At 42.6% G+C, this 21,536-nt stretch overlaps 1 protein-coding gene across 3 annotated transcripts in view; it reads left to right on the top strand.

Moving 5' to 3' along the window:
- The first annotated feature begins 5,732 nt into the window (after window positions 1–5,732).
- INTS6 (integrator complex subunit 6) overlaps window positions 5,733–21,536 on the top strand; it is an 81,657-nt gene continuing 65,853 nt past the window's right edge. For all 3 annotated transcript variants that reach the window (XM_045014537.1, XM_045014526.1, XR_006578966.1), the window contains exons 1-3: window positions 5,733–6,083; window positions 6,239–6,316; window positions 7,020–7,169. In XM_045014537.1, the coding sequence (XP_044870472.1) occupies window positions 5,973–6,083; window positions 6,239–6,316; window positions 7,020–7,169 (339 nt within the window). In that variant the 5' untranslated portion in view covers window positions 5,733–5,972. The remainder of the gene's footprint in view (window positions 6,084–6,238; window positions 6,317–7,019; window positions 7,170–21,536) is intronic.

The raw sequence follows: 21,536 nt of genomic DNA, 5'->3' as shown, positions 1-21,536 counted from the left end.
AACCTAGTAACAGAGGATGTGGAAAAAGCTAATGTACTCAATGCTTTTTTTGCCTTGGTCTTCACGAACAAGGTCAGCTCCCAGACTACTGCACTGGGCAGCATAGTATGGGGAAGAGGTGACCAGCCCTCTGTGGAGAAAGAAGTGGTTCAGGACTATCTAGAAAAGCTGGACGAACTTGGGGCCAGATGCACTGCATCCGAGGGTGCTAAATTAGTTGGCGGATGTGATCGCAGAGCCATTGGCCATTATCTTTGAAAACTCATGGCGATTGAGGGAGGTCCCGGATGACTGGAAAAAGGCTAATGTAGTGACCATCTTTAAAAAATGGGAGGAGGATCCGGGGAACTACAGGCCAGTCAGCCTCACCTCAGTCTCTGGAAAAATCATGGAGCAGATCCCAAGGAATCAATTCTGAAACACTTAGAGGAGAGGAAAGTGATCAGGAACAGTCACCATGGATTCACCAAGGGCAAGTCATGCATGACTAACCTAATTGCCTTCTATGAGGCAGTAACTGGCTCTGTGGATGAGGGGAAAGCAGTGGACGTGTTATTCCTTGACTTTAGCAAAGCTTCTGATATGGTCTCCCACAGTATTCTTGCCAGCAAGTTAAAGAAGGATGGGCTGGATGAATGGACTGTAAGATGGACAGAAAGCTGGCTAGATCATTGGGCTCAACGGGTAGTGATCAATGGCTCCATGTCTAGTTGGCAGCCGGTATCAAGCAGAGTGCCCCAAGGGTCGGTCCTGGGGCCGGTTTTGTTCAATATGTTCATTAATGATCTGGAGGATGGTGTGGACTGCACCCTCAGCAAGTTTGCAGATGACACTAAACTGGGAGGAGTGGCAGATACACTGGAGGGTGGGGATAGGATACAGAGGGACCTAGACAAACTAGAGGATTGGGCCAAAAGAAATCTGATGAGGTTCAACAAGGACAAGTGCAGAATCCTACACTTAGGACGGAAGGACCAAATGGCTAGGCAGCAGTTCTGCAGAAAAGGACCCACGGGCCACAGTGGATGAGAAGCTGGATATGAGCCAAAAGAAAGATGTGGAAAAATTGAAAAGAGTCCAGTGGAGGACAACAAAAATGATTAGGGGGCTGGAGCACATGACTTATGAAGTGAGGCCGAGGGAACTGGGATTGTTTAGTCTGCAGAAGAGAAGAATGAGGCGAGATTTGATAGCTGCTTTCAACTACCTGAAAGGGGGTTCCAAAGAGGATGGATCTAGACTGTTTTCAATGGTACCAGGTGACAGTACAAGGAGTAATGGTCTCAAGCTGCAGTGGGGGAGGTTTAGATTGGATAGTAGGAAAAACTTTTTCTTCTAGGAGGGTGGTGAAGCACTGGAATGGGTTACCTAGGGAGGTGGTAGTATCTCCTTCCTTAGAGGTTTTTAAGGTCAGGCTTGACAAAGCCCTGGCTGGCAGGGGCGGCGAGTTATATGGGCCCGTGGGGCCCAGAAGGTTTATTAGATGATGGGAACACAGTTTAAACAGAGCTTGTTGGTACAGAAAACAGAACCCCTCGGTCAGGTCCATCTTGGGGGGGAGCCCAGAACCAAGTTCTGAGTCTCTCCCCATTTCCCCAGCCAGCTCCAAACTGACACTCCCTCCTCTGGCCTCTGTGTCTCTTCCGGACAAGGAGGCCACCTGATCTCTTTGTCCCCAACACCTTCAGTTGGCATCTTGCAGGGGAAACTGACTGGCTGGGATGATTTAGTTGGGGATTGGTCCTGCATTGAGTAGGGGGTTGGACTAGATGACATCCTGAGGTCCCTTCCAACCCTGATATTCTATGATTCTATGACAAAACATCTCAAAGAACCACAGTTTCCCAAATGAGCCTGGGAAAGTGAGCTGAGTAAGGCTGGGAACTCCTGGCTTCTTTTCTGGAGGTAAGAACGGAAGGAGCATAGCAACTCCTAAGCTTCTAGTTCTTTGGGAGTGGTGGGAGCAGATCAACTGGAACTGTACATTTTTCACAGGAAGGGAAAAATCAGGTAGGGAACAGAGAAGCCCCTGAGCTGTTGCTAAATTCACAAGTGAGAAGAGAAAAGAAACCTCTGGTTTCCTACTTCTTTAAGGGTAAGGGAATAGAAAGGAAAAGCAAGAGGCCCAATTGCTGGAGAAAGAGATGGGAGCAGAGGGGTCCAGCATACTGGTGGGAACCCTGCACTAATTGATTGGAAGCAGCCCCAGCTCTATGATTTATTGGAAGTAAGTTTAGGTTGCCTCAGCACTGACGGAGGAAATATTGAGAAGAGGTTAGACTGGGGTTAGCCAAAATGCACCCCCTAACCTCAACCTATTATCTACCACTTTTCCTATCCTAGACAAACTGTAAGATGCACAGTCTGAGCCCCTGACAGTTTATAATTGAGATGGTTCTGCCTGTGCACTATTCACAATTGTTCATACATTAAAAACCCTAAACAAAACAGATTGGGTTGCAAGTACTTAATCCTGCCATGAGTGCAGGGGACTGGACTACATGACCTCTCGAGGTCCCTTCCAGTCCTATAATTCTACCGTAAACTTCTGGTATGCACACTAGTTTAACTCATCACTTTAAATTAAAGGAAATGTCATATCTTTGTTTCTGTGGCCTGGCCTCAGATCTTGTGGCCCCACTTAACCTGAGAAACAGCTTGGCTTCTTTAAACTAAACGGGAGCAAAATCTTGCTAGTTTTTGAAGTTCTTTGAGTGGGCCCTGTTGGTGTCATTAGGCATGACTCTAGGTAACTCAGGAGGGTGGAAAACCACAGTGTCAATGAAGCCCTTCTGTAGTAGGCCTGAATGAACTAAAGTCACTCCATGTCTGACCAAAGCGCTTCCATGTTTATGTTTGAACTTTAATCGACCTAACAGGCCAGCAACAGAGAATGGTTATCAGTTGTACCACCTGTACCAGAAGGCAATAATGAGGCCTGCTATAATGAGGCCTGCTTGCTCCTGGCTAAGGGGCAAAATAACAGATCAAAGAAAGTAAAACAAGATAACTGTTCACAGAAGAGTTTCTAACGAGATGAAGTGGTTGTTGCCAAGTACGATGTAATTGCTACTTGCATGATGTATCTGCTATAGAAAAATAGATGGGAGGGGGAAGAAGGGGGGGTAGTGGGGGTAATAGGAATGTTTAGCTGAAGTTATGTATAAAGAGGGAAAAACTGCTTGTAGGTATGTGCTTGATCTGAGACAAGTCTGTCTCCTAGCATCACGCTTTGAGATCTCAAATAAACTTTGTCTGCTTCTCCACCTTGGTGTGTTTATTGGAGCGAAGCACACCGGGCAACGAACCGCTGTTGCTGTCCTCGGGCATTCTGGGCTGGCAACAGCCCTGAGTGATTTGTGGGGTGTCAGTTTTGCTTTTATTGGACAACTTAAGTGTCACATTCCAGATCTAACTAGGAAAGCTGAAAATTTTTTGTAGTGGGGGTGCTGAAAGCAGAAACCATGCATTTGGTTGTTATTACTACTTCAAGCCAAGGGGTGCAGCACCCCCAAACCCAACCAGAAGAAAAGTGCAGTTCTTCTAAGGTCAAAACTACAGCACTCCAAGCATGCAAGGCTGTCTCAAGGTGTGCCAATCTGAACGTATAGACCAGGGGTAGGCAACCTACGGCACGGGTGCCGAAGACGGCATGTGAGCTGATTTTCAGTGGCACTCACACTGCCTGGGTCCTGGCCACCAGTCCAGGGGGCTCTGCATTTTAATTTTAAATGAAGCTTCTTAAACATTTAAAAAAAACCGTATTTACTTTACATACAACAATAGTTTAGTTACATATTATAGACTTACAGAAAGAGACCTTCTAAAAACATTAAAATGTATTACTGGCACACGAAACCTTAAATCCAAGTGAATAAATGAAGACTCGGCACAGCACTTCCGAAAGGTTGCCAGCCCCTGGTATAAACTGTCTCACTGAAAGGTACACAGTAGACCTGCCCCAGCCTATTCCTCCAGAAACTGCAATGCTGAGTCCCGCCGCCGAGTCAGAGCATCTGTCCCAATTCCCGCCCCACCCCCATGGCCGCAACACCCCGTGTCTGGCAATTGCCTCCCCCACACCAATGGGCCAGTCGCCCCGCAAAGCCTCCGCCCTTGATCCTCCCACGAGACAGTCGCCTCCTCACGTAGAGTGCAACGCAAACACTCCGCCTCCAGTCCCCGCAGACCCTGGAATGGATGCGGGCGGGGTCGGTCGGTCCCAGCCCCCGCTGTAGCTGAGGCCGAGCGGGAGCTGCCCCGTGAACACGCCTCCCGCCCGCTCCCTGTTCCGGCTACTCCTTGTGCCCGCCCCTGCCGGGGACTGCGCCGCCGTCAGGCAGGATCCCAGCGAGGCCTTCCCGCGGCCTCAGGGAGACTCTCTGGGCGCCTGCGTTACCGGAACAGGCGCGGCTCGCAGACAGCCGGAAGCGCCGCCCCGTGACTCACTCGGGAGTCGCGGGGGGACCGGACCGAGCGAGCTGCTAGGCTAGCGCGCAGTCACCGCCCCGGCCGTCGCTGGGCGAGCGGCTCCCTGCGGCAGGCCCTGCTGCCTCCCGGGCCTCCAGCGCCCGCTTGGCCCCCTCCCCGCAGACAAGCGGCTCCCTCTGTCCTGTCCCTGGGGCCCCGTCCCCGCAGGTCACTCCCGAGCCGACCCTTGGGTCCTCAACGCCCCTCAGCCGGGTATCCGGCCCCGTACCGACCTCCCTGACGGCCGGGAGCTACCTTATAAACAGCCGCGGGCCCCACCCCCACCTCGCGGCCTGTCCCGCGGCCCCCCACCTTGCGGCCTCCCTCCTCCCCCCCACCTCGCGGGCCCCCTCCTCCCACCCATCCCCTTCTCGCGGCCCCCCGCCTGTCCCTCCTCCCCCCACCTCGCGGCCCCCCATCCCTCTTCCCACGGGCTTTCTCTTCCCCCCCCCCTTCTCGCGGCCCGTCCCTTGACCCCCCCCCACTTGCGGCCTCCCCCCCCTTCTCGCGGCCCGTCCCTTGACCCCCCCCCCTTACTTGCGGCCTCCCACCTCCCCCTTCTCGCGGCCCGTCCCTTGACCCCCCCCACTTGCGGCCTCCCACCTCCCCCTTCTCGCGGCCCGTCCCTTGACCCCCCCACTTGCGGCCTCCCCCCCTTCTCGCGGCCCGTCCCTTGACCCCCCCCACACTTCCCGCGGCCCCCCACCTTGTGGTCTCCCGCCTATCTCCACCCCCACCTGGCGGCCCGTCCCGCGGGCCCCCCTTTTCCCCTATCCCCGGGCTTCCTCTTCCCCCCCACTCCCTTCTCGCGGCTCGTCCTGTGCCCCCCCCCCCCTTCCTCCCACGGTGCCCCAGCCAGCCCCGCTGAGCATGTGCCTATGGGTTGCTTCCTTCCCTGTGCAGGGCAGCCGGGGCCACTATGTCATTGTTACCGCCCCCCCCCTCGCTGAGGCAGAGCAGCGGCTGCAAGGCGCATGCGCACTACGGGAACGCGTGCTCATCAACTGCCTTTCCCTTAACGGCTAGAGCCACCTCGTTTCTCTTTCCTCACGATTTAAATATGCTAATGAAGGGTCGTAGGGAGTCCTATGGCGGGGCAGGGAGGCGGTCACGTGGCTTGGGGACGTGCCTGTAGGGGGCGGCTCCCGACCTGCCCAGGCTGCCTTAAAAGCGGGCTGCGAGCGAGGAAGCGCCTCAGTCAGAGAGAGAAAGTGCCGGGGTGGGTGGTTCGCGGCTGTTCCGCCTGAAACTTCTGAGTAACATCAACAGGGGGCCAGCGGCGGCAGCCGTGCAGCCCTATCCGCCGCCTTCTCATAAACCAGCCCGTGCAGGGCTTGAGCGGGCCCCTCACACAAAGGCGAGCAGGGCAGCTCCCTGGAGGGGGTGGCGGGGCGGCGCACCTCCCCGTGCAGCGCACTCACAGCTCCTACTGCCCGCCCGTCCCCCGTGTCTGCCCCCCGCCCCTGTCCATGTAGCCGCCGGCCCCGCTGCTGCTCCGCACTATGCCCATCTTACTCTTCCTGATAGACACGTCCGCCTCCATGAACCAGCGCACCCATCTGGGCACCACCTATCTGGACATAGCCAAAGGCGCTGTAGAGACTTTCATGAAGGTACCGGCTCTGCCTGCGACAGGCGGCGAGGTGGGGGGCGGGGGCGCCCTGCCGCCCGGGTGGCGGGGCGCGGGGCTGGGGAGGGCCGGGCGGGGGCTCGCATGCGGGGCGCTGCTGCTGACTCCCTCGGGTAACCCTGCGCTTTGTGCCCGCAGCTCCGCGCCCGGGACCCCGCCAGCAGAGGAGACAGGTACATGCTGGTCACTTTCGAGGAGCCTCCCCACGCGATCAAGGTAACCCCCGTGAATCGCCCTCCTCCCCCCGGGCCGGGCTGCCCGCCCCTCCCCCGCGCTCCCGGCGGCGCAGCGCAGCTCGCCCCGCACAGGCACACAGGCTCTGGCAGCGGCGGCGGCGCTGACATCAACATGGCCGACATTTTTCCTGTGCGGTGTGTGAGCAGCAATGGACTGTGGGGGATATTGATTCAAGTTAGGAGAAGTGACAGCAACTCCAAGGCGAGTTCGGCTGCAAGGGGCGGCGAGGAGCGATGCCTGCTTCGGGCCGGGCAGCCTTGGCTGGCGCTTCCCCCTCGTCGTGCGTGGAGACCCGGAGCCTCCACATGACACATCAGAAGGGAACCTGCTGTAGGTCATTGACCGGCCCCGTCCGCTGCCGTGGACCAGGCTCTGGTTATTCCAATGACCCGCAGTAAGTTGTAGGCTCACTCTTCGGACCCTGGAACCAAACGCTGATATTCTGCTGGCTGGGGGACAAGGGGGGCGTAAAGGCTTGGGAGGGGGGAGATTGGGCTTTGAAGCCTTTAGAGCAGAAGAGGTTCTTAGTTACTTGTAAGATGAGTTGGTGGTTTGGGGGGTATTTTTTAACTACATGCATGCAAGAGAGGAAGACACCATTTTTGTAATCTCTAACAGAAAAGGCTCTCCCTGTACACTGCTAACATCTGAAGGATAAGCATTCTTGCCTTTCTCTTTGCAGGCTGGCTGGAAAGAAAATCATGCAACCTTTATGAATGAATTGAAAAACCTTCAAGCTGAAGGACTTACGACTCTTGGCCAGTCTCTAAGGACAGCTTTTGATTTATTAAACTTAAATAGATTAGTAACTGGCATAGACAACTATGGGCAGGTAGGTTGAATATAAACAGGGGAGACCACAAATGATTAGTTGACCAAAATAACCTCTAGTCATGAAATATGAAGTATAAAACATAACAGGGGGGCTACTTTACATATAAACAGTGCTTAAACAATTGGGAAACCCATTACTAGGATGTAGTTTTGTACCCAGTTTTAATTCAGTTTTTATTTTATATCAGTCTAAAACTGCTTCAGTTTTTTAAACACAAATGTAGGTATTGATTTTTTTTTGTTTCGGTTCACACATCAATTTTGGGTATATTTATTATGATCAATATAATGAAACCTTATATTTCAGCACATTAGCTGATTGCATGCAGGGGTCATGAAGATTTTTTTCTTTTCCATGTACAGTGGTGCACAATCAGTTGGGTGCACTTTGAGGGTTTAGCTTTTCTCTGAAGTACACTTATTAGCCACTGTGGGGACCAAACTATTGGGCTAAATGGAGCAGAGGTTTAATCTTACATGTCAGATCTTTTATCATTCAATCTCTTTCCCTCATATTAAAGCTCTGGCTTCATTGACACCCTGTACTGGAGCTGCCATCCTTCTGGCTCAGAAGGATTTGAACAGGACTTCTTTTGGAGTGTGTCAACATTACCTTTTAATCAACAGTATGGGTCACTGTAGAACAATGAGGCACTTCTTTACCATTCTCCCTCAAGTTGAGTGTATGCCCTGGAAACACTCTCAGTTGCTCTTGGCCTGAAGAGTAAGAGACTGGGACTATGAATCTAGCCCTAATTTTGTTTTGTATAGTAGTGGAGAGCATTACCAGTGGGTACACACATTAAATTTATATTTTGCACTTGTTTGCTCTGTTAGCCCTGTTTCCCCTTTTTATTTTCTCCCTGTGACGTAATGCCCTCTGAGAGGAAGAAAGGCTGTTGCTCCTTGTTTTGCTAGAGAGTGAAATAAGTTGCTTCAATCAAATGCTCTGAGGCTGAGCATATTGTCTCTGCGTTACCATGTTCTGCTTGTGTAGGAGGAAAATTCAGATTTCTCATGTTTCACTGTGTTGCACTGCCACTAGACTACCAAGTCACCCTAAACACGTTTTTAAATGCAGTCCCAGTAATGAAACTTTGAAATGTACCAATTCAACACAAACAGCTAATCTTTAGTCTATTTCCATGTGTTGCCCTCTTATACACCTACGTGCATTCACCTGTTTTTCTGCTTTCCTTCATTCCGGTTTCAGTTAGGTCAGCCTTACAAGTTTTCATGGAAACTTACCCTTCCAGGTGCGAAAAAAAAATCCATATCCACCCTTGCCATAGCTATTGATAATTAATACAGCAGTGATATTCATCCATAAAACATTACATGCCCTGGGTGAGTCAGCTATGCTCACTTAGTCTTTTTTTTTTTTTTTTAACAACAAGTGGGCAATTGAATTGATGCCATGACTCTCATTGGCTATGAAGAATGAGTACTTTTCGTTATCTTTCGAGCATCTGCATTGTTTTCATTTGTGCCTGGTCTGTCTTGTCCTTAGATCTTTGATTCCAGACCAGATTTCTTTGACCTCAGAAACACTCGTACTCTTTTAGATGTTATAAATCGATAACTTCTAAACAAAGTTTATCAGATACTTCACACTGTTCCATGTGTGGAAGACTTAGCAGAAGAGAATGACTTTTGGTACATGCAGATATTCACTCACATGATTAAACAATCTTTTCTGAACTTTTTTCAGTGTCCTTTATAAAAACAGGTGACTGTGTTAAATTGTTTTGTTCTGCTAGATCCTGTGTTGCTGAAGTCCCTAGTTCCCATTGTAGCACCACTATCAGACTAGAACTTTTTCATAAATTAGACTAAAATTTCAGATTACTTAACTGCAGTGGAATTCACTTGTGGGACTGAACTGGTCCTTCAAGTTCACATTGGCCTATAAGCAATACATATTGCCATCCTGTCAACTGACATCAGCAAGGGAAGATCCACTGTTAAACAGCTCTTCTGAAAATAAACATATTAAAATTTACATGTTGCAGAGGATGTGGGAATAATTCAGGAAGAATACTGTAAGAATACTCAATTTTTGAAATACTGGAGACAGTAGCATACTCTTACTCATCAATTTTTTTAAACAAAACACCTAGGAAAAAAATTTTACACTGATGAGATTACTTGAATATCTCAACCAGTCTAGCTTAGCTGTCTAAAATAGAGTAGCTAGATCTACACTTTCTTGGGTTCAGAAGACAGGATGATTTACAAATAAACAAGATCTAACAGGGTATTAAAGAAGATATTACATGAAGCATAAATTCAAACATTTTTTAATGATGCATTTGGGAAATTATATCAGGCTGTCTCGTCCACTAAGTTATTTATCCACCACTCCCGCCATTGGATTGGCAAGATTCTAAAATATTTGTTCAGATTCCTTTTGTTTCTAGTACTTGAGCTGTAGAACAAATGTGCTCCTTTTTATAAATACTAATGATAAGACATGTCTCAAACTTATTGAGAGTCAATCTGGTTAAACCATCTAACTTCTGAATTGTTTATCTAAATGGGTAGGCCACTCATTATATCTGACATCTTTTGAAGCTGGCCAGAGTTCACCATCAGCAGACTTCCTGGATTGGACTGATGGTTGAATGTTTGTTCTCAAATTAAACTTGAGAGAAACTCCTGCTGCATATTTCCTTGCATCACCTGTTTGGACCTTAATACAAATATCTCAATTCACTATATGTATTTTGCATTGCATTGGTACCAACTCATAAACAGATAATGATAATGTTTGAGTTACCACTTGCACAGATGTATTAGGTCACATAATTTCACATTTGGATCTTTAAGAGACACTTAACCTAATTTTTTTTTTAAAGTTCCAGTTTCTAATAGAGGAGCTTTTAAACATATCCTGAATTTATAAACCCCTCTTAGTGTTTTCACAAGGGTTTTTATGCTCCCTCAGTTTCTCCTTTGGTAACAAGATCCTTAAAAATATCTTACTATACAGGGGAACAGTTGGCCTGACTAAAAGGAAAAATATTTTTCCTAATGTAAGTAATAAATCTAAGGGCTAATTTGCACCTACTGCTGTTGTTTTCAGACAGAAATGTGATTTTTTTTTTAAGTTAGCTGTGTCCCTTTAATTTGTGTAACTCTTTCCATTTGATGTTAAGCCATATATTATCCTTGCTTGGCTCTAGCAGCGTTCATAAAGTGGAGTAGTTTTGTTCATGTATTTCATGTTCTGTGACTGGTTTTTATAGATGAACTTAAGAGTTTTTGCACCTAACTGTGGATCTTTATTAGGTACGCTTCAGTAACAAAAACAGCTTAAATGAGAATGTGTACAATAGAGAAATCATTTAAATACATTGACAATACATCTACTGCCTATCACATCACCTTTGTAACTTTGCTAGCCTAGCTTGCACTTACCTAATTGACTTGTTTTATAACATTTTCTCTCTGATCAACTTTTCTATCCATTGTCTACACTAGGCTGAATTGCTAGACCTCTTACTAGCAGACTTTCCTCAGTCACCTCTTACAATACAGTGGTGCATCTTGTCACTATAGTTTTTCATGATTGCTAGATAAATTGTGACTACCTAACTTAATGGACAAAGTTAAATATCACTAATACTAAATGCAGCTTGCTAATACTGGTTATAGGGTTAATATACTACTAGTGTTGTTTGAAGTTGTGGTTAACACTGAAATGGAAAACATTAGAAGTATGTAACTTCCTAAATAATGTAGCAGAAACGTAAGCAGAATGGACCATCTAAATACCTATCCTGACAAATTGCAAACTGTTGAATTTGATAATGAAACCATAAACTTGAAGCTGTAAGGTATGTAACACCAAAATAGTAAAAATTAATGCATATAAATGAAAAGTACAATAGTGCTGCAAGATTTAATCTGATGGATCTGTTTTAAGTCACTAAAACTCTGATTCTGTGCAGCCTAGTGCACTTTGTCTTGCAAACAGTTATTTCTGTGGTGAGTCTGTCAATACCATGCTCTCTTACTGCTCTCTTAAATGTGCTTGTTTAAACAAGTATTTTCACAAAGTACTAAGGCAGTAGTGTTCAAGTTAACTTTTTTTATATAACATCCTCTTCAAATTTTCACCAGCCTGAAATTTTGGATAGAAACTTCTGTTATCAGACACCAACACAGTATTGCTACAGATGTACCTTGCATTCAATCAGGCTTCTAAAGTATGCGGCTGATTCAGTGAAACTGACCCATGAGATGTGAACTGAATTTGATGAGCAGACTTAATGTAACAAAAGACAGCCCAGATGACAAATTTCTGAAAGAATATTTTTCTGTAATCAAAGTGGACTTTCTCTAAAGTAGAAACTCATTCTTCTTCACACTGAATAACACATTACATGGAATAAAATATAAATCCCATGAAAAATATTACTGTAGTAACACCCAATAGCCTTGCTCTTGGCAAAGGTCTTCCTAATTTTGTTCAGTGCATTTCAGGTAGAGCTGGGCAAATAGCCATTTTTTGTTAGTTTGCAATTTAAAAAAGTCAATTTGTTGAGTTGAACAAAATATTTTGTCAAAATTGAAACATTTAATTTCCCTTGATTATTAAACACTTGATTTTTTTAATTACATTGTTGAGAATTTTTAAATAGAAAGTGGTTTCAAACCAGAAAACCAAAATGTTTCATTCTGAAAATGCTGAAACAAAATGTTTTGAATCTTTTAGAAATTCCCCCCCAAAAAAACAATTTGGTGAAATCAAAACAAATTCTTAAAATTTTGGTGTCACTGAATCCATTTTTTGCTGAAAAATTTTGGCCAGCTCTAATTTTGAGTATTTACAAGTACATGTTTCTTGAAGCAGAAAATAATCTAAAATCAAATTTGAATCTTAAATACATGAAGGCTATCTCAAGCCATTTTGGAATAAGCCAAGGGCTGTAAAGAGATTTGTCATCCTGTGCATTGAGGGGTTTTGTACATATAATGGGATTTTTTTTTAAAAAACAACCCAATTATCCAGATTTTATCCAATTTGCAAGCTTCTCTCAACTAACCTCATTTTAGATTGATCGCTACACAAGTATTTTTTACTTAATTTTTCATTAAAGCTATTTATAGATGCAAGAGAAATTTGTATTTATTCTGATCATTGGAATGTTTACACAATAAAGCTTGCTTCACATTGGTCTGCAGAGGATCAGTATTTTTTGGCTTAAATATGTGAACTATTACTAATTTGTAGCACATTTAGATTGTGTAAGAGAGGCATCTTATTTATGCTTGTGGAAAGACTTCTTTATTTTGTCCAAATTGTTGGAATAGTCATACACTTCAGTCTGTGGCTCCTCACATCAGTGTTACTGAGTAACATAAATTAATAAATATATTTGGTAATTGAGCTTCAAGTCACAACCTTGGTCACTTTGGTAAAAGGGGTTGTATATGTATATAATGCCTGCTTATCTAAACATCTTTTGAGTGAGGTGTTGTAAAGAGTGCTTCACTGTATCATGTCTTCTTAATTTGCATATGTTACATTTTACACTAGTTGTCATGCTGAGTTTGATTTGACTTTTCTTTGAATATAGTCACTTACATAGGGCAGGTCTACACTAAGGGCGGGGGTCGAACTAGGGTACGCAAGTTCAGCTACGTGAATAGCGTAGCTGAACTCGAAGTACCCTAGTTCGAACTACTTACCCGTCCAGACGCCGCGGGATCGAAGTCCGCGGCTCCAAGGTCGACTCCGCCACCGCCGTTTGCAGTGGTGGAGTACCGGAGTGCGCGGGGAGTTCGAACTATCGCGTCCAGATTAGACGCGATAGTTCGAACTCCGAGAAGTCGAACTCACCGCGTCGACCCGGCAGGTAAGTGTAGACTAGCCCATAGTAGTGTTTGACATTGCAGATTGTAGTTATTGAGGTTTTTATTAGAAGTTCGTAGTTTTTTGACGTAGAGGAGAGGTGGGTTCTGGCTAGATGTCCTTAAAGCTGTTGGGCTGTTTGAAGGTATGGAAGGTGTCTTTAATGGGCTCCTGGCTTGTGCCTCATGTGACGTGGAGCTCATGACTTTGGGCATGGGTAGAGAATGTAGTTATCTTCTCTGCAATCCCTTGTTTACAAATAATCAAAATCCTTCAAGTATAAATCTCTTGGCATTCTCTTGTGAAAAGTATTGCAGTGGAATAACCTGTGCTTTGAGAGTACATCCAGATTTGCAACCCAAGATTAGACTAACATTTCCTGCCTTGTCAGACTTGAACTGCTGCAAAGGCAGTTTCTTTTTTTTCTCTTTGATGGCGATAGAAGCTTGTACTGCTGTAGAGTAACTACATTTTCTTTTCTCTCCTCTCCCCCATCTTTTTAAAAAAAAAAATTCTACTCAGAGCAACTCTGGAACACAGTCTAGGGAGAACTTTATCCATTAGGAAGCAGGAGCACCACACTTTTAAGGCCTGACAGTTACAAAAACAACAAGGAGGTTAATTGATGGCAGTAGGTACACTGAAGGATTCTCCATCCTTCAAAATCTCGCTATTTAATGGAATTGGAACAGGCTACGAAGTAGTGTGAATCCAAAGCCTTCTATCAATAACTTACTCTAGGCTTCTGTTAAAGGCATTGATTGCAAAGTGCTTGGGTGAGGTGGAATCTTTTGTCTTTTCATATTTCCATATTGGATGGTATGCACTGAGCTTGAGTATTTTGCCTTCCAATTATGTATTTTTGGTATAAGGAGTTACATTCTCTGATCTCTAGGCATGCCATCCCCTCCACTGCTTTCCTAGAATAGTTTAGATTTCCGGATAACTCTTTTGTTCCACAGTATCTGTTAACAGTCAACACCACTGGGGGACCATTGCAAGAAAGCATGCATAGTTTTAGATCTCTAGGCAGAGCTTGGGCCCAACTCAGTGACCTGTTTTGCTCTGGAATGAATGAATGAGTATCTAAAGTAGTGACTAGATTTTGAGCCATGTTCATGTATCCTTAAAATTTGTTGCCTTAGGCTGCTTAATGTGTTTTTAAAGGAAGTTCTAAAAAGTAAGACTCATCCTCGTAAACAAGGTTGCATGAAGTCTACCTTATTTTCACAGAAATAAAACATTCTTATCATCCTTACCCTCTTTCCACTAATGGAATCTTTTATTTGAGGTATTTCCTGATATTCGTACATCAGTGAGGCTTTGATCATCTTGATTCTTGAGGCACTCAAGTATGTACTTGTAATTAAAGGAAAAGTGTATCTTGGGATGGACAACTGAATCCCCTGTTGTCTGTCTTTGTCTCTGAACCCTGTTTCTTGGATATATCAATACTAGTAGTTTTTACTTTTCCACTAACCCATTTGCAAGTCATCAGAGCTAACTGCCATCAGAAAAGCAGGAATATACTGTAGGGAAGGGGATGGAAAGAAAAATAGCTTTTTGTTTAAGCCTTGACTGGTAAGGCTGCAATTCAGAGCTTTCTTATACCATGTGTTTAGTGAAATATATTCTGAGCAAGTGTCAGGTAAGTAAGAGCAAGTTGAATAAAAGCAACCAGTATAATTAGGAAGATGCTGAAAAAATTCATATACCTCAAATGATAAGTGATCTGGATAAATCCTGCTCAGTATTGTGCTTTTTGTCCCTCTCCTTGGGGGATAAGGGGAGCTGCTACTGTTACACACTTCAGATCTCTCCTGTACACAGTTAAAACTATCACTGTTACCTCTTGTGAAACTTTGTGATTCCAACATTCCATCCCATTCTATCCCTCTTCTGTTAAAGATACATTACACAAAATTCTACTTATTTGAATACTAGTAGGAAGAGAAATTGTACAATTTGTCTCATTTCACCCAATATTCTCAGCTGCCTACAAATTTCCTTTATAGCAGTGGTTCTGAAACTTTTTTACTGGTGACCCCTTCCTTCCACCCAGCAAGCCTCTGAGTGCGACCCCCCCTTATAAATTAAAAACACTTTTTATGTATTTATAACACCATTATAAATGCTGGAGGAAAAGCGGGGTTTGGGGTGGAGGTTGACAGCTTGCGACCCCTCCCCCCGCAGGTAATAACCTCGTGACTCCCTGAGGGGTCCCAACCCTCAGTTTGAGAACCCTTGCTTTATAGGAACATGTTTCCAATTCAAACTGTTGCCTTTTGACCTTGTGTTATCTGGGCATGTTTTCAGTTGTTTTCAGCCATTGTTCTGTTGTTTATTCAGCAGTCTGAGAACACATTTGGTATGCCTGGCTATTTTAATTCGGTGATCCAGGACCATATCAAGCTGTACATTCTGTATGCATTGACATGAGAGTGCTGGAGTTAATTTTAGTTCTCCAAAGGGTAGGTCAGTCTTCCTCTAATTTTAAGTATCACAGTTTTTCTTGGGGTGGGTTGAACAGAAGGTGGCCTTTCTAAATGCAGTTAGAGCAAATCTTTCCTATATCTCAACAGATCTCTTATTTTAAAGGTAACTTCACCAGTGACAGTTCCATTATTTTTGGTCACCATGTGTATTTTCTCTGTGGTATTTTCAAAGGATACATGCGTATCAGAAGTCTTAACTTCATACAGTCTTATCATAGCTGTATAAGTAATTTTCCTCTGCTATATCACACCCTAGTTGAAAAGTGTGTAGATGTGTAGATTCTTCACTGTCAAAACATTATATTCAAATTAGATGGGGAAATGTTTAATGAGTTTTGTACTCTGATCTTGGCTCCTGACTACGCTAGACCCTTAAAAAAAATCTATTGTACAGCTATCTCTGTCTCTCTAGGTATGTATATATCCCCCATTGCTGTTGTATTTGAGCACCTCACAAACTTTAATATATTTATCCTCACAACACTGCTGTGGGGTAGTTAATAGTATAATCCCTGTTTTATAGATGGGGAACTGACGCACATAGACAAAGTGACTTGCCCAAGGTCACACAAGATGTCTGTGGTGGAGCAGGTCTCTCAAGTTCTGGACTAGTGTCCTAAATTGAATTATTATTACAAATAAGTGGAAAGTCACCAGTATTTAGTAGCATGGATATTAATATCAACAAGAATAACTTGAGCCCTTGTGTTTGGGAGCAAGGCGGTAAGACTTTCCAGATTGCATTTTACCTTTCATAAAAGGAAAACAGTATGTAGTGAGACTCTGGTCCTATCCATGCTACAAGCCATGACTATTCTAGCTACAATGGTTATTCTAAAATGGTTGTCAAGCATGGATTTGGCAGAACTATGACAAACATCTTCTGAACATGGTGATAACTAGCACCATTACCTGGTTTTCAGAGGCTTGCTTAAACTGGTATGCTACTAGAAAGTGTGGTATAGACTCTGTCCCACTTAGTACTATGGCTTCCAAATATATATGCGTTCCAAACACATACAAGTCAGGTTGAAAACATGTTTAGCTGTAACTAACAACTCAAATGTCCTTAAATGTCCTTTTGGTGTTGACAAGACCTTTATGTTTTCACCTGAGTCATAAAACTGAATTTTCTGGGCATAAAATAATTGCCTTTACAAGTGTTAAGTTTTTTCCTGTGTCCATCCCAGTCATCTCCAATTTACAGTATCTCACAATTGCCTTGATCTGTTATGGTTTTCCTTCCTTTGTGATATTAGTTACTGGCTACTGCTAGAGGCAACATACTAATATAATCTGTCTGGCATGGCAACTCCTGTGGAGGGGTCATCTTGAGTTTCCCATATATTATGTGGACAACCATTCCTTGCAGTCAAAGAGCTACGTGGAACTCAGCCAGAACAGTAACAGTTGAGGTGAATCTAAATGACTGACCTCTTTTTTTTCATGTAAATCAAAATTTGCTGTCTAAATGAGCTAAAGTACTAATATGAGCATCTTCCTAGTTTCTGCTCTTTAATAGGTTTGAAGTAGATATAAAGCATTTGGATAATGAGTATGTTACATGTAGCTCAGATTCCAGAGGGAAGTCCTGGAAGAAAGTTGCTCAAAATCAGCCTTATGGTGGAAAACATCACCTCCTAAAAGGCTGTGGCTGATAAACGTTAGTATACCTTGTTTGTCTCCAATGAATGATAGCATTATGTAACTACATTGTAATAGTATGTTAGTGTTACACAAGTGGAGTACACACATTAAAAAAATCAGACAAGATTAAACATGTACAGAATTATGACAGTAATGGGGGTGTTTTTATATTTTTAAAAATCTGCCTAAATATAAAGTAATCAAAATACAGTAACTTCCATCCATGCATCTTTTTTTCCTTTTCTAATCCAATTTCCTTTTCTAGTCGAATGCCTGGCCAAATTCTCTTTAGCACTGCTGCTGGAGTGCTTTGCTGGAAACTAGTCATGCTTGCTTGTGGAATCTAGCAAGGACATGTTTTGCATCTTTCTTGCCTCTCCACTTAAGCATCTCAAACTGCCTTACAAACATTGACAAATTGATTTCTCAGTACTCTGGCTCAGGGTCACACAGGAATCTTTGGTCCCATTGGGAATACAGCCTGATCTCCTAACTCCCAGTCCCTTGCCTAACCACAAGATCATCTTTCCTCACAGATTTTACCAACATTGTTGGCTCTATCATATGGTATTTAGCGCTGCACCTTGCCACCTCTTCTTAGTGGCATTGTTTAGCAATACATTTGTTGGTCTCATTTTTATGTATTCAGTGTTGTATTAGTGACGTTAGTTAACTCCTTTGCATGTCTTTAAAAAAAACAAAAAACTTTAAATGGAATCTGTGTTATGTTAACCAAGATGAAAGGAGAGAGAGAGATCCAATTTTTATTTTAATGCACAATTTAAGGGGAATTGTTAAGACCCAAATATGGATACCTCTTCTCAGCCAATCCTCCCTTTCATATGATTATTTTTTTAAATGTGCTCTAAGTATGGAAAGAATTATCAACCCAGTAAAACAAAAAGGCTGCAATAATTAAGGATCTGATATAAAGCCCAGTGAAGCCAATTGTTTTTGAATTCGGATCAAGCTCTTTACAGATGTCTTTAGAAGACATAACTAAAACCAGCTTGGGGATCCAAATTCCTTGGGATAGATTTTAAAGGTAAGGCTGCTAATTTTGGAAGGAAGAGGGAGGAAAGGTAATAGGTATTTTTACTTAATATCCTTTTTCTAAACAGTGTATCTAGGCCCAAAATTTAAGTATGACAAATTTGACTTTTTTTGTACAACAGTTATAATCAAAAATCTAACTAGATAGAAATATGCTTAGATTCTAAATAACTTTAAGTAAATTCACTAGGCCACTGAGAAGACCTGGGGGCAGGGCATCCCAGTTTCAAAGTGATTACACTAGCATATGTGTGTGGGCTTCTCTCTTAATCTGCAACTGGCTATGCATACTTCTTTCTTTTGCATTTTAGTAAGCAGGAATCAATACCATAGTTGGATGATGAGTTTTAAGCTGAATACAAGAGTGCCATTTTAACAGTACATTCACTCACAAATTACTTTTATATTAAAAAAATTAAGCAAATTAGATGTACGCTCAGTAGCTATCACTCTATAATTTCAATTAAACTGGCATTCTTGACTTTTAGTTGAAAACTTAATTTTTAATATTTTTTGTAGTGCAACCCAATGTTAAACATCTTGGCAATAGTTTTGTTGAGAATTCTAGATTTCAATCAAAAGTGCTACAGAACTTGTTTGATCATTATTCTTATTTCCTGATCTTCACTAGATGTATTTAGCTCAAAGCTTTTGCCTGACCTGCTATATGATATTGGGAAAGCTTTTTAAAGGTATTTAGGCGTCATATGGGATTTTCAAAATCATCTAGGTGCCTAATATCCATTCAATTAAATGAATTTTAGGAACCTCGGTGTTTTTGAAAATCCCACGAGATGCCTAAATATCTTTAAAAATTGGTCTGATTATCACAGATTACTCAGGATTCAAGGATTTTATTATTTCTTGACATTTATCAAGGAAGTAGTTGAACTTTAAACTTTACTGTCCAAAAAGTTAAAATAATTTATATAATCCTTTAGCTAGAATTCACTTAAATTAGCTCTGACATAATTTCCCTCTTACTTATCTCCCTGATCCACTTTGATTTTTTTGTGTGTCGGGGGGATTTTTAAAAGGGTCTGTAGGACTTAGGATCGCAAGTCCCATTGGTTTTCAGTGAGATGCGTGCTTCCATTTTCATTCCGACTCCTCTTCCCCCCCATCTCTATACATGCATATTAACATACACTGAAAAATATTGTGCCTTTTGTATTGAATCTTCTGTGCTTTTGTGTTTGAGCAGAAGCTCATCAGGCTTCGTTGAGTTATTAGTGAATAAACATTTTTCTAGTTTGTGTAAAACAAAATGACCATGTTTTTAAACAGTTCGAAAGAGGCTGAAGTTTCACAGTAGGTACCTAAACAATCTTAATAAGCAGCACCTTCTTAGTTAGACTTGTGAGGTCAGAAAATTTTTAAATTATGAACTTTTGAAAATGTGGCACCAAGCACCCCCAGTAAAATGTTTCATTAAGCAGCCAGTTGCACAGTTCAAGATAGATGTGACATGATGGTAATTGTCTGTATGGCTATTTGGTTTCAAAAATTTACAAACTCAGGCAAAGCTAGAAAAATGTAAGTTTAAAAAGTGAACTGCAGAAGGATTTTTGAAAACGCGTGTTGGGACCTTTTTGCTGCTTTATGGTATATCAAGAATGTTTGAAACTTGTGGGTGTTTTAAAAATATAATTAGGAATGTTTTATGTTTGATATTTTCTGGAGGACTTCTGGGGCAGGGAGGGGGAGAGGTTCTCAGAAGATGTTTCAAGCTTTCACCCATTAGTTGTAGAGGTTGTGCATATTGCTAAATTTTTAAGGTAGCTCCTCTTTCCCAACTGCTAGCCATTGGTGTTAAATTTTTGTGTTTTTAAAAAAAAAAAAGTTTTGACCATTGAAAATGCAAATTCCTTCCCCTCTGTTGCTCAGTTTTCAGTCTCGTGACATTTGTCACAGCATGATTTCACTGGTTTGCAAGAGCCTTTTTTTCATGAGATGCTGTACCATGTTTTGACCATTTTAGAGTTTCTCTTTGAAAAGTTGTCAGATGTTTTATGTAGTGAATATAGCAACCTTTATATAGCAAGCTGTCTGTTCCTAAGCATAAAAAAACTAGGCAAAAAATGCTGCTACTCTAACTGAATGGTGTATTTAAGTTATGAGTCTGAGTTTGTTTTGGTCGGGGATTATCAGAAGTCTCATGTTGTATGCATGCTCTGCTATGTAATACCACTTGGTGATTATTTCATGTTGTGTCACTTTTCACTTACATATTTAATTTGTTCTAGCACTTTATTGTCCAAAGATTCTAAATTGCACTACAGAATGACTGTACAAACTGCATATACACAGATCATTTAATCTATAATGTACTGCAGCTGCCTCTAGGGTACAAGATGGCAGCCATTTGAAGCACCCAGTAATTCTCTACCCAAGTAAGCAAAATTAACAAAATTGACACAAGTGGGGAAAATTTTATGTAGGTGGAATGTGTAATTAGCCTAAAGAGACTTTTGTGAGGGTAGTAAGACAAATGCTTCTACAGTATTTGGAACAGGGGACTTAAAACTCAGGAGACTAGCATTCTGTGCCTGATTACTACTGCATCATTCTAACCTTGGAAAAGTCATTTAATCTTTTTACTTCTGTTAATGCATTGTTTAAAAAAATGCTTACCTATCTCATACGTGCTTTGAGATCTGTGGATGAAAAGTGCTGTATACATGCAAAATGTGCCCTTGATTAATTTAGTTCTTTAACTATTTGATGGTCAGCACAGCTCTGGGGATATATTTATTAACTTATGCTCCCTCTGCTGGCTAGCTATGCAATTACAAAGCAAAACTATAGGATCATATATGGTCATCGTAGTGATATATTTTTAATTTGATTACAGAGGTTTTAAAGAGACATTGTTACCTGATTCACTACTTATACCTTCAAATGATAATTTTTGTTGTTAGGGGATCAGTGCTATAATAGAAAGCTTGTCCCTGTTAATTTACAATATTTACAGGAGTCACTGATTAAAAAGACTACTGTAACTTGACTGAAGTACAGAATATCAAAGTCATAAGGCTTATCTTAACGTCTCTATATGGGTTTCTGTTAAATTTCTGTGACTCAGACTAGTAGATGGTGACCCTGCATTGATCTGATCCAAGAAATGATAGATAAAAACAAATTTTGTAAGACAGTTGTTGGTGTATCAGAATAAGTCACTTGGCTTGTTGTACTATGTTGATCAGTGTTTTGAGGACAGAAGTTTGAACTTTGTGGCTCTACAGAACAGTATGTAATTTGTTTTGAAGGTCAAATGAGTATTACGTGTGTGCTTTGTGCTCATACCTCA

This window comes from Mauremys mutica, chromosome 1, assembly GCF_020497125.1.
Source record: "Mauremys mutica isolate MM-2020 ecotype Southern chromosome 1, ASM2049712v1, whole genome shotgun sequence".
NCBI classification, from domain to species: Eukaryota; Metazoa; Chordata; order Testudines; family Geoemydidae; genus Mauremys; species Mauremys mutica.
This window is presented reverse-complemented; position numbering and strand designations above follow the sequence as displayed.